Source organism: Molossus molossus, unplaced genomic scaffold (genome assembly GCF_014108415.1).
Source record: "Molossus molossus isolate mMolMol1 unplaced genomic scaffold, mMolMol1.p scaffold_m16_p_12, whole genome shotgun sequence".
Classification (NCBI taxonomy): domain Eukaryota; kingdom Metazoa; phylum Chordata; class Mammalia; order Chiroptera; family Molossidae; genus Molossus; species Molossus molossus.
In genome coordinates, this window is record NW_023425347.1 from 91977271 (window position 1) to 91990199 (window position 12929).

At 59.5% G+C, this 12929-nt stretch overlaps 1 protein-coding gene across 1 annotated transcript; it reads right to left on the minus strand.

Moving 5' to 3' along the window:
• Nucleotides 1-204: 204 nt before the first annotated feature.
• Nucleotides 205-10760, minus strand: NBL1 (NBL1, DAN family BMP antagonist). Its single transcript, XM_036256280.1, has 4 exons — nt 10733-10760; nt 2994-3188; nt 2783-2894; nt 205-1688 (listed from the first exon to the last, which is right to left on the minus strand). The coding sequence occupies exons 2-4, from the start codon at nt 3161-3163 to the stop codon at nt 1425-1427; spliced, it is 546 nt and encodes a 181-aa protein (XP_036112173.1). The 5' UTR covers nt 3164-3188; nt 10733-10760; the 3' UTR covers nt 205-1424.
• Nucleotides 10761-12929: the final 2169 nt, after the last annotated feature.

Consider the following 12929-nt stretch of genomic DNA (forward strand, 5'->3'; position numbering starts at 1 on the left):
GGAAACCCGCCCGATATATACAAGGCCAGAAACAGGTACCCAAGGAGAAGTGGGAAGTGGGGAAACAGGGCCCAGGGGTGCACATGGCAGGAAAGAGAGGGTCATCAGGGCACACTGTGTAGCCTGACCCCTCCCCTGGGCCCTGCTACTGGGCTCCTCAAGAAGCCTGGCTCAACGGAGCCAACCAGAGAGGAAGAGAACACAGACGTTGAACGAATTTATTGAGAACACTCAGGGTCCGTCAGGGAGACAATGTACTGGTTACAAGCTCCAGAAGCTCTTGTCGGAACAGCCGTGAGGGCAGGGCACCCCCAGGCAGGGGGCTGGTGGGGCTGAAAGCCACCTGGGGACAGAAGAGCAGACAGAGGCCATTCCTCCCCGTCCGGCCCCAGTTCGGATCCCTCTCGCCCTCGCGGGTTAAAGTGCAGTGGGAGGGGAGGCCGGTGGGATCAGGTGGCTACAGCCACAGTGACAGTGCCCACGGAGCCCTCGCCCCTCCTCTTTTCTTGAGGCTCAGCCGGAATCCATCCCGCCCAGGTCCCTCCTTGGACTCAGTCAGGGAGACTCCACCCCACCATCAGACAGAAAGAGCCCCCCCGCACTGTGAGGCGCCCATCAGCTCACTGAGGGGCCTAGGATCTGAGGAGCAGTGGGAGGCACTGTGATTTCGAGAACAGGAGGGAGGGATGCTTTTCTGTGGTGATGGTCTGGGGGTCATTCCTACTGCCTGGCCCCGGAAGACTCCTCCCTTCATCCCTGGAAAGCCAAGAAAGCCAGAGGCCCAAAGAGCTGGCCACTGGCTCCGGGGCCATGAGTCAGCAGGGTCCTGCCCAGGCCTGACTCCCAACCATGGAGGGCGGGCCACTTCAGTGCCACGGGGAGAAGCTACCCTGGGCCTGGGAGTGGGGTGGGCGGCCTCTGGGGAAGCCGGTGGGGGCGGAGCACCCCGCTTCTGCCAGTGGTCTTCCTAGCCCAGACCAGCCCTCCCTCAGGGCCGCTGCTGGCCAGGTACCCACTCCGCTCAGGGCCCAGCTCCACCACTGTGCCCCAGGGGCCCTGCCCCACCAGAGGCTGCATGGGCCTTGGCCTGGCTCCTGCCATCTTGGATGGCCTCACCCCCACCTCAGCAGCTTAGCCAACTTCCTCCTCCTCCCAAGAGCACATCTAAAGGAGGCAGAAAGAAGAGACCCTCCCCTCCAAAAAAGAACCCTGAAGACCTCTGCTTCCTCCCCCCACTCTTGAATATATTAAATTGTGCAGCTTGGCTCCAGCCCCTCCCTTCAGATCTCCATGGCAACCAGGAAGCATTCCAAGTCCAAGTCTGAATCCAAGTCCATCCAGTGCCAAAGAGGGGCTTCAGCCTCTCCCCACACACTTCCCCCAGCATTCCACGGGGGACGAGCGGGGAGGCAGAGTTGAGGGCCTCAATCCTCAGCCCCCTCTTCCTCGGTGTGGGGGGCCCCTGGGGGTTCCTCGGGCTCAGGGGTCTGCCCGCCAGGGTGGAGGTGGGGGTGGGGGTGGGGATGGGTGCCCGGCTGCGGGCCCGGGCCGTCCTCGCCCTGCACGTAGACACTCAGCCCCTCGTGACTCGGCTCCTTGCCACAGGCCTGGCAGCTGCAGTGCAGGATCTTCTCCACCAGCTTGTCCACCCTGGGCACCTCCTCGTGGCCGGGGCACTCCAGCGTTACCTGGGGAGGGCAGCAGAGATGTTTCCAAAGGCCTGAGGTGGGCAAGGAGGTCTCAGGGGGAACACATCCTCATGCAACCACGAATCCGAGAGACCCCCGGAATCCTGAGCCTACCTGTGAGACCCCAGTTAGCTCTGTGGGCCCACCCAGGGAGAGAGGGGGAGAGGCCCTGCAGACGCCACCTGACCTGTCTCCTCACATCCAGCCCTGCCACCTTCCTACCCATCCCCTCGCAGCAGCCAGAAGACTCCCTGAAGGACAAATCTAAGTGGCCTGCCCCTGCCTAACACTCCCCTCAATGCTCCCCGTGGCACCTGGAGAAAAACCCTGGCTTCTTACTAAGGTCACCCAGGCCCTGCAGGCTGCCCCCACGAACCTCTCCGCCCCTGACTTGCTCCACTCCCGCCAGCTGTGCTGTCTGATCTGCATGAGACTTTGCCCATGCTGTTCCCTCTGCCTGGAAGGTCCTCTCCCAGCCCGCCCACTAACACGTGCCTCAAACACTGCCCAGTTATCTTCAACCTCTGGGTCTGAGCTCAGACATCACTTCCTCAAAGAGCTCCCCGCACCCAGAACCACCAGCCCGGCTGAAGTTTGCCCTGTATGCACCCCTTTAGCATCTTGCTCTGCCCCTAGTTCACTTCCTTTCCCCCCTCCTTCCACACAGCACCTACTCCATGCCAGTTCTGGGAACGAACACCAGGCACAGTCCCTCAAGGAACTCAGAGTCTAGTGTAGGACACAGACTTGTCAAAATCACCCAAATGCAGACGAAAAACAGGATGTGACAGACGCTCAAAGCAGAGGCACGTAGTGCTCAGGGGACCAGGACAGGGACCCTGAGAAAAGGATGTTTGAGCTAAGAGCAGCTAACTAGGCGAGGAGGAGAAGAAAGGTGTTCCAACCTGGGTAATGAGCATGTGCAAAGGCCCTGGGACGCTAACCAGCAAAGCAGGTGTGAGAGACTGAAAGGAGCTGGTGTTACGTGTCCAGCTAGTGAAGAAGGTGAGCGAAGCAAGGTGAAGCTAGAAAGGCTGGGGAGCCAGACCGTGCCGAGCTGTGTGGGGCATCGCAGGCTGGGCAGCGGTACTCACAATCTCCCACATGGACTGAGCTGGCATGCAGGAGTCGCAGTGCACCAGGGACTCTGTAGACTGCGGGAAGGTGTTGGGAACACTGTAGCTGAAGCACTGTCCTAGGCACGCTCTGTGGGAGGAGAGATCACCATTCCCTGGTCACTGCGGCAGAGTCAGGGATGGGCAGCCCTGCCCTCCTCCGCCCCTCCACCCACGCCCCGGACCCCACCTGTTCTGGATGGACTTGGCCTCACAGCCGCTGTGGCCCACGATCTGGGTGATGTTCTTGGCCTCGCACCAGGCACTCTTGTCCGGAAACAGTGCCAGCTTGTTGATGGGCGGCGGCGCGGCCAGCAGCATGGCGGGGAGGACAGCCCCCACCAGAGCCCGAAGCATCATGCCCGTGGCCTTGACAGCCCTACAACTGAGCACAGACCGCGGGTGAGGCCAGCCAGGCTCAGGAGGCTGGCACGAGGGCAGGCAGTGGTGTTCTAAGCATGAGCTCTGACATCCGACCGCCTGGGTTCAAATCCTAACTTTACCACTTACTCGCCAAGCACAACCTGGAAGTCACTTCTCCCCTATGAACCTCAGACCTGGGGCTGGTAACGGGATGTGCCTCTGATGTGTCATGAAGACTAAACGAGGCATCGCCTGGAAAGCCCTCCGCAGAGAACACACGCTCTGTGTTTCAGCTGTTTCTACAGCTGACTAGGTAGCTTTGAACAAACTACTTTGACCTCTGTGCCTCAGTGTCTTCAACTGATAAACGCGGCTGGTAATACTGCGCACGGCAAAGGGCTGCTGCCGATACGAAACGGGACACGCAGTTCAAGCACATGTTGACTGTTGAGCTATCACCAGCTCCCTCCTCACTCTGATGATGTGGGTCCTCCTGGCAAACACGAAACACTGCCCACACAGCGCATGCCCTCGAGGGATGGCGTCCAGCAGGTCCTGGACGTGCTGCCACAGTTGTCGATATTCTGGTGTCAGGAAAGCTAACCTCCATCTTCATGCTGCTGTGAACTCTTGGGCCACTTGGCTGGCTGGACCCCAGGTAAGAAAACTAACCCCGGAACATACCGTATTTCTTTTTTAGATGTCCCACCCAAAGACTTGAGCCCTGAGTCTACACACACATCATTATCCCCAGCTCCATCCTAACCTGGGGCAAGCGGAGACCATCCATGACACTCTCGGTCAATTGCATGAAGCAAGACACAAAAATACCGGAATTTGCCAGCAGATGGCGCTGCAGGGCAGTGTGTCCCAAGGATTCCGCAGAGGGAATTCGCCCAAGGTTCCCCAACTCTATCTTCCTTAGGTTGCACCCACTCTCCCACCTCAAAAAACGTGGAGGAAGGCTTTGGGGGAGATTCAGAAAGGAGGGCAATGCCTGCAAGGAGGTCCACTGGGGAAAGGACGCTGGACAGTCAGGAGTCCACACATGCTGGCCCTGGACACTTGGGCCGCAGTGTCCCCACCTGGAAGGTGAGTGAGGTGCGCCCTAGGACACTGGCTTCCAAGCCTGGCAGGTCCTCAGAATCCCCTGGGGACTTGTGGAGTGGAAGTTCTAGGGTGGGTGGGAGTCTGCACTTCTGACAGCTTCTAGGATGTTCTCATAGGCAGCCAGGCGTGGGAACCAGTCCAGCTCAGTCAGTCTGGGATTCTGTGTCTTGGGACAGTCCCTGGAGGGGCTTGGGTGGCGCTGAAACAGGAGCCAGGGTCAGGTACTGTCCCACGGACACCCAGCACTATAGGCAGGCTGGCTCGGAGCTGGACATCCCATTAAGGACAACTCTCGGCCCATTTTCTAACTAAAGTGGCAGGCACTTTATACAGTGTCTGGGGTGGGGGACATGCTGGGGAGGGGGTCTCGCCTGCTCCTGCAGTGAAAACCTTAGTGGACTGGCTCAGCTGGGCTTGAGGACAGGGTCCCGGCCAGCCTGCAGGGCTGTGACCTCCAGCACAGCACTCGGGGAGCAGGGAGAGCAGTAGGTGGTGAGCCCCGACAGCCTGCCCCCCCATATGAGTCTGTGTCATGGCGCAGGCTCTCACCCACACATTTCCGGTCTCGCTCACAAGATCGACAGCAAAGTCCCTGTTTTTAGTATAACCACATCCTAACAAAATAGAATGGACTTGTTCCTAACTGGCAACCTAGCTAATTTTTCAACAGGCTGAGTATCCAGAAGGCTTCCTTACTCCGAATAGTGCTCATCCGTCCCCAGGGAGTCAGGGTCTGCCCATGGCTGACCAGAAGGGCCCGGAGGCCACTTAAGGCCAGAGCCCCCTGGGCCTCCCCAGGCTGGACTGGCCCCTAGAGACCTAAGAGAAATCTGGGGGCTTTTGTCCTGTACCTGACCCCATATCATGATTCCTCAGGAAGGCCAGGGAAGGTGTGACCAGGGAGGCGACAGGGACAGGGAGTGACTTCGGGTTTCCTTTGGATTTGGGATTGAAATTGGGATTTTAATGACCTCCTGGGGATGAGCACTCAGATCTGTGTTGGAGTTGGAATTAAGAGAGGTTAGAACTGAGGCTACAGTCCAGAACCAGGGTAAAGGTGAGGAGAGATTGGGGTTAACAAGGTTAACTGGGAGAGAATGGTGAGTTTTTAGGGGAGTCACTGGCCCAGAGGATGGGGACTGGTTATTAGGGTCACACTGTAGCAGGAGCGGAAGAGAAAGGAGATAAACCGAGGCAGAAGGCCACCCCCCTGACCTTCCTCCTTTGCTAGTACCCAGCTGAGAGCTAATCCTAGGGGCCAGCTGTGTCCACAGACGCCCAGGAGCCAACCCAGGCGGCCTCTCCCCACGCCCTGGCCAGGACCTCCGAGGAGGGGCCTGGGGCCACTCAGCTTCCCCCGCCAGCAGCCGAGTCCAGCAGGCAGCCTGGGCTCCCGCAGCAAGGCCCTGGGGTCTGCTGTGTTTGAGACCCGGCCCCCCACCTAGCAGCTGTGTGACTTTCAGAAATAAAGGTCACCTCTCTGCACCCACCTACCTCAACCCTAGTACGAGGGCACAGCACCGTCCTTGAAGAACATCTGGGCAGATGCAGTGAGAGCGCCCGGTACCCAGCAGGCACCCCACTCAAGCCGGTTCTCTTCCTGGGGGGCCTGGGGAGGCGGGACAGGCAGCAGAGCCAAAGCTGGGCGCTGGAGCAGGAGGCAGGGAGGACACCAGGCCACTGTCTCCCACAGACAGTGTCATCAGGACACGGCCAGCCTCCTCCTGCCCTCACGCTCAGCCACCAAGAGCCCCCGCGGCCCCCACCACTTCACGGCCCGGGTGGGCTCTTTGCTAGCAGGTCTAATTTTTTGGTTTATACTCTTCTTTTTTCAAGCAACAACTCAGCTCCTTTTTTTAATACAGCAGTCAGACCTTCCCTTCGGAGACTCGAGAGCCTCACCCACAGATTTTCACCCCTCCCTCCCCACCCTGAAGGTCACACAGCAAGTCACGGGTGTGAAGGGGGATCCCTACTTGTGTCCCCCCCCCCTCCGCAAGTCAGGCTAAGCAATGCCCCTCCCCTGAGTCACGCAGTTTCCTGCAGTCCACACTCCTTCACTGAGCAACTGCTGGGATGCCAGGGGCATGGGCAGGGGAGCCAGGGGCCCAGGCCCCGGACCCACTCAGGAGCTCAAACCTAGAGGGGGAGGCGAAGGGAAGTGGGTTAGGAGGAAGTTGTTTAGAGTAGGGGTGGTCAGAGAGGGCTGTGGGGGGCAGAGGGTAGATTCTTAATTCTGGATTTATTACAGGATCACAATTCGTTACCAATGGTGGAGACAGAAACAGAGCTCCTGGCTGAGGGCACTGCCTGAGCAAAAGCCAGGGGAGGGGACTTGCCATGTCTGCCCAGCACAGCTAACTACGGACGGGCACGTGCTAGGCGCCGTTGCATAAACCCATGTACTCAGTCCCTACGACAACCCTGTGCGGCAGAGACCGGTTTCCCCTATTTTACAGATGAACAGACTGAGTCACAGAGAGGTTAAGAGATTTGCTGGTGATTTACTAGACAGTAACTAGTAAACAGAGATCTACTATTTACAACTTCCCTCTGTGCCCAGTCATGAGCATGAATAAACGAATATGTCAAAGTGCTTAGAACTGGCCTGGTCCCTAGTTAGAACACAGACAGTACACAGAAGTGAGGCCTTGAACCTGGACAGAGGCAGGGTGAGCGCCAGCTACCTTTGCAGATGAAAAGGGTCACAGAAGAGAAAGCAGGAAACGGAGAAGGCAGCGGAGATTCTGGGAATGGTGCGGAGTGGGCATGAGGCCCGGGGCTCCCATCCTTGTTCAGCCTGTGTCTCTCACTCTGGGGTTCAGCCACCACCTGGCTGGGAAGCTTGGGTTCAAGCCCCACTCCTGACTCCCCTGTAGATGAGCTCCTGGCCGTGGCTGACCCCTGCCCTTCGGACCTCGGGAAGGTATGTCACTGCCCTTTTTCAGAATTGAGGGGAGACCTCTGAGGGTGCCTGCAGCCGGGGTGGGGCCTTCTTCCCACCCCACTGTGCGTTCCCAAACCCAAGGCCTTCGGAGCCTCGCAGGCCTCATGAAAACACGACACATTCTGAGGCTGCCAGCAGCACAGACAGGAAGTTCCCCAGGGGGGTGCTGGCGGACCCATTCCTGCACTGTGGAAACTGAGGCACAGAGCAAGCAGGTAGCCAGCGTGTCTCCCACACCCGGGGAGAGGCTGTGAATAAGAGGGACACCTGCCTTCACAGCTCCCTTGGGAAGGGTTGGGGGTGGGGAGCTTCAGGTCAGGACTTCGAGGTCCTCTGTTTCCACACCAACCGGAACCTGGCCTCTTCCTTGAGATGTTTGTCCCAGCGCCAGAGTTCTGACCCCACAGGTCTGGGGTGCGGCCCGGCCTCTGCATGGGTTCCCACGTGATTCTGAGGCCTAGCCAAGTCGGGAGCCGACCCCCCAGGGAAGGGGCTCCCATAACAGCACCACAGACGGGGTCAACCCACCCCACTGCCTGGATCTTAGAGCCTGGAATCAGGTCTTAAATTCTCGGGAGGGCCCCGATTTCAAGGGAGACCTGGGCCCACCACCACCCAATTGGGAAGTCCTTTGTAGAGCAAGACACATTTTCTGTAACAGTGAACAATTGCTCCCGTTTCCTCTTTGGGGTGAAATGTGAATATTCAGGGTCACTCAGGACCGAGCACACCAGGATTTTCTGGGCAGAAAGTATCGGCTCATCCCAAGCCCCACCTCCCACCCACCCCTCACACACCCTCACACACAGGGCAGGGGCTGGGTCTCCTGCATTCTCCACAACAGACTGGGACAGACCGAGTTCCCATCCGAGCTCAGCCACTTTGACATTCTTCTGCCTCAGTTTCCTCATGGGCAAAGGTGGGCAGTGGTAATACGCACCTCACAGGGCAGTGGTGCATGGAATCCCCTGGAGGGCGCCCTGTCATGGGATCAGACCCCAGTAAATGTCAACATTAGTGCTAGCTCAGAGTCACCCTGGGCCACTCATCCTCCCTGAACTCTGCCCATGCCCGCCCATCCCCATTCCCTCCCACCGGATGCTGGGTGGTCCTGAAAATATGTAAATCTGGGGTTGCACCTGCCACTGGTGAAACTGGATTGAGGAAACCTCCAGGGAAAACTCAAGCCAATGACAGTATGGCTGGGAAAATGTTTTACACACTGTCCCACTCACACACTCGCTTGCCCGCGTGGGCGCGGAGAGGAACATCCCACTCAGACTCTCATTCTTGGGCCCTGGACTGAAGGGTCGGGGTCCAGGAGAGACCAGCCCCCTCTTGAATCCAACTTCCAGAAAACAGGCTGGGCCTGGCTGCCAGGCTGGGCTTGCTGCTGGGCGCAGAGGGTGTGGCACGGTGGCCCTGGGCTCAGGGATCAGCAAGGGTGCGGCAATCACTGCAGGTCTTGGACTGAGTACAGGGACTTCCTCGAGTGGTGCAACTGCAAAGGTCACTCTGGGAGGGGGCCAGGCTGTGTCAGACTCCAGCCCTGGTCGGTTCAGAGGGCTTTCCCAGGCCCACTCTGGGCTCAAGGGCAAATTCAGGCCCAAGATCATCTACTGGCTCACTGTGTGCCTGGAGGCAGGATCATCTGAAGGTTACGTCTCAGGCCACAGGCCACTTGTTTTGCCCCCTGTGCCTCCTGTGTCTCTAAAGTAGGGAGCACAGCCTGGGAATGGACACTTTAGCAGATTCCCTCTGGCTCCTGCGCATTGTTAAAGCCACTGTGATTCCATGACCCCAGTCTCACCGCAGGGTGGCTTCCTTTCTCCTCGTCAGTGTGCTGGCAGAGCATGAACCAACTGTCCAGGGGGCTGACACGCAGGGCCAGGCCCAAAAGGCCGGCCCACCTCTGCCAGGCAGCTTCACTTTCCACGCTGCAAACCTCCAACCCAGGCCAAGGCCCTCCTGCCCCAAGACCCTCCTGCCGGAAGACCAAAGCTGTCTCCAAAACAAATCTATGCTAATGAGCTGCTGCAGGGCCCGACTACACATCTGCTCAGCAGAAGTCCCCCTGCAGACCCCACCAGTATCCCTGCGGGCTCCCCAGCCTCCGGCCCCTGAGGTTGGGGTTGGGGGGAAGGGGCTAAACTCAATCTGAGATTTCACTTTAAAAGAAGGAGGATACATCCACGACCGACACAGAGCACCTACACCCCCATTCACGCCTCCTGCCGACAGGCCCAAAAGAAAGCTTGCAGGGGTGGGGGGAAGAGGGCTGGGGTCACCGAGGGAATGCTCCGGCTTCACCTTTTTTTTTGGCCCCAACTAAAGGCACACCACACCCAAGCAGCCCCAGCATGGGGATTGGCAGTCACAAAGGATGAGGGGCCTGCTGACGAGTTGCTTCCTCACCCCCATCCTCTGCCAGGGCCCAGACTTGGCCTCGGGCCCTGACCTCTGTTTTCCGGGGTGGGTGGGTGTTCCCTTAGTTACAGGCCCCTGTCCTCCAGCTGGGCGAGGACCTCAGAAAGCCTGAAAATGTGCACTTCTCCCCTGGTGCCCGCCAACCCCTGGCCACGCCAAGGCAAGCAGCTGCCCCTTTACTGCTGCTTGTAAAAGATCAGAATCGCCCCGCCCAGGGAGCAGGCGGGCAGGTGGCCGGCAGCAGGGCCCTGTTGTCCAGGCCGCCTGGCGGGGGTGGAACTCAAGAAAACTGAGCCCCCGGAAAGGCTGGCTCCCCCTGCCCCAGACTCAATTCCAGGGGGATGACCCCGGCCAGGCCCCAGGGGCAGACGGAAGGTAGGGGGAGGGTTTCGTTTCTTTTACAGGGTCTAGGAAACTATTCGGGCTACTCCGACACTGGGGGATTGTCTGGATTTTAGGGTGAGGGGTCAGGGGGACTCACAGACACAGGACGCAGAGACAGAGAAATATAGAGGCAACGACACAAACCCAGGGAAACTCAAAACGGAGAAACAGAAAGAAAAGACAGAACCAGAGAGAGAGAGGGACGGAAACACAGAGAGGGAGACGGACAGACTGGAAGGCAGACACAGAGAGACAAAAAGGAGGCAGGAACGTACCGGAGCGGAAAGGCTCGCAGCGGCGAGGCCCGGGCACAGCTGGGGGACGCGCGAGCCCAGCGGCCGAGCCCCGGAGCTGCCCCGGCGCCCGCCGTGCGGCCCGCCCGCCCTCGCGCCATCGGGCTCTCGCTCCGCTACGCATCTCCCTCCCGTCCTCTCCTGTCTGCGGAAACTCCTAGCAAGAAATGGAAACCCCGGGCGAGTCCGCGGACGGCTCAGGGCGCAGGGGTGTCCCCTGACCACCCTGTGCCGCGCCCAAGTCCCCAGCCCCGGCGTCCGGGAGGCTTGGCGGCGACGCCTCGGCCCCGTGCCCTGGGCCGCCGGACGGGCCGGCACGAAGCTCGCAGCCGGGGGCGCGGCGCTGCCCTGCAGCCGAAGCGTCTGGAAGCCGGGCGACCGCGTGCCGGGCCGGACAGGACTTACTGCGCGCGCGGTGGCGGCGGCGAGGAGCGTGGCGCGCCCGCCGGCCCGGAGGAGCTGTCTGCAGGCCGCGGGGGTGGCAGGCCCGGCGGCCCCGGGAGGCTCAGGGAGGCGGCCGGCAGGGCTGGCGGCGGCCCCGCGAGGCTCGGCTGGGCTGCGCAGCGCGCCGTCTGCGGCCCCGGGCGGGCGCGCGGTGCGGGGGAGCGGCGAGCGAGCGGCTCCGACGTCAGGGGTGTCTCCGCTCCAAATAGGGAGCGAGGGCGGGGGCAGCGGAGGGAGGGACGCGAACTAGAAAGAGCGGGCGGCGCGCACAGCCGCTCCCTCCGGGCGCGCAGGAGGGGGCGCCTCCGCTGCCCGGCCGCGGCCCCTTCTCCCTGGCCGCCCAGGAGCCTCGGGCAGTCCTTCGGGCGGACAGATGGCGCGGCGGCGCTGGCGGTGCGGTGCCACCCTGGCCGGCGCCCTAGGCACAGGCAGAGAGCCCGGCGCCCCAGCTCGTTCTAAAGCTCCCCTCCTCCGTGCTTCTCCGCGCTTCGGCTTCTCTCCACCTAACGTTTCCCGAGAAGGGGCCGTCAGGCCGTGCCAGGCTTCGGGGTGACAAAGAAGAGGGGGTTCCTTTATGTGGGAATACCAGACTTGCTCCGAGGGTGTGGCGCTCCAGTCCACTGAGTCCCCACATCAGGAGACTGTCCTGGCCCCGAAGTCCTGCATTAGTCCTGCCGGCGCCCAGCCTGTGGATACACTCCTGGACATGCGACCAGCCCCGTACTCAGCACCCTGAATTCCTCCCAGCCTGTCCTGAACCCGGGCACTTGACTGAAGCGTCCAGAGAAGGATCTGAGACCCCCAGGAAGGCCTGTTGGGAAAGAGAGCACCAGGAAAGGGACTCGCTTCTCTGGCCCAGCATCAGCCTCACCTGGGGGGGGGGGGGCACCCAACGAATCCATTTGCCACTGGGCACTCGCGTGGATTGCGGTCATGCCCTCTCTGTTCTGTGCCCAGTGGAGTGAGAAAATAGCTTTACTCCTAAAAAGTAGTCGCCCCCAGACACAACCCTCAGTTGGAGATTTACTTTCTACCACAGTTGTCCGTGCGCAGCCTGGAAGCTCCCAGACTGTGTACCCTTGCTCATCTAAAGTCTGGAGGTTGCTGAGCGACCTGGGTGGCTCCTGCAGCCTGCTACACCTCCATGGTACACGCGGCCTAGCTGCTCTCTCCGTGCCTCCTAGCACTTGCTTGTGCCGTTCCCCCTGCCAGAGGGTCCGTTCCCTCCTTTCATCTCCTGGTAAAGGCATTCTTCAAACCAGACTGGAAAGCCTTCCCAAGACCCTGGGGTGGCAGAAACTTCCCTCTTCTCCTGTGATCCTGGAGCAGGAATACATACCTCGCTGATAATGCTTCTTTCCCTCCAGGCTAGTTGAGTAGATCACTTTCCTCCACTAGACCATGGGCTCCTTGAGGGCAAGGATCACAGGGATGACAGGGATTTCAGCATCCCCAGCGTTTAAGGTTGGGCCAGACCAGGTGTACAACATATTTGGCTAAATGAAGTATTATCCCCCATAAGTAAGAGCTCCCACAAAGACAACTATAATAACCAGCATAATCGAACACATATATTAAGCACTTTACTATGTGCCTGGTCCCATTCTAAGTATTTCCCACCCACCTAACAAATCTGTGAGATAAACAGTATTGTTATCCCCATGTTATAAGTAAAAAAACAAGCAAGACCTAGAGAGAGGTTGGGTGACTGACCTCGTCACACAGTAATGCCAGCACAGTGACTGCTTGTTGGGTGATCTTGTCCCACAGAGCCCAGCCTCGCTGACTGCACACGGCAGGCGCTCAGGAAATGCTGTCTTGCTTACCACCAGCACTCTCCATGTGGACCCTGGGTCGGGTGGGGGGTGCATGTCTCCATTCGTTAAGAACCGTGCAACACTGCAGGACACTGAGTGTAGCCTCATGAGCTTGTCAGATCTCCCAGAGAGCCAGGAAGGAACAGAAGCCCTTGACAGTCCAGCCACTGCCCAATGCAGGGAGGTTCCAGAACAATCCAACCACCCAATCAAGGAGAAGGGTTTGAGGCTGAGTAATACCTACATGGTGAAAACAGGGGGTCTGGAAGGTGACTTGTTAACAGTATCAACAGCCACCAGTATGTGCCAGGTGTTATGCTAAGCACTATCAAATACTTACA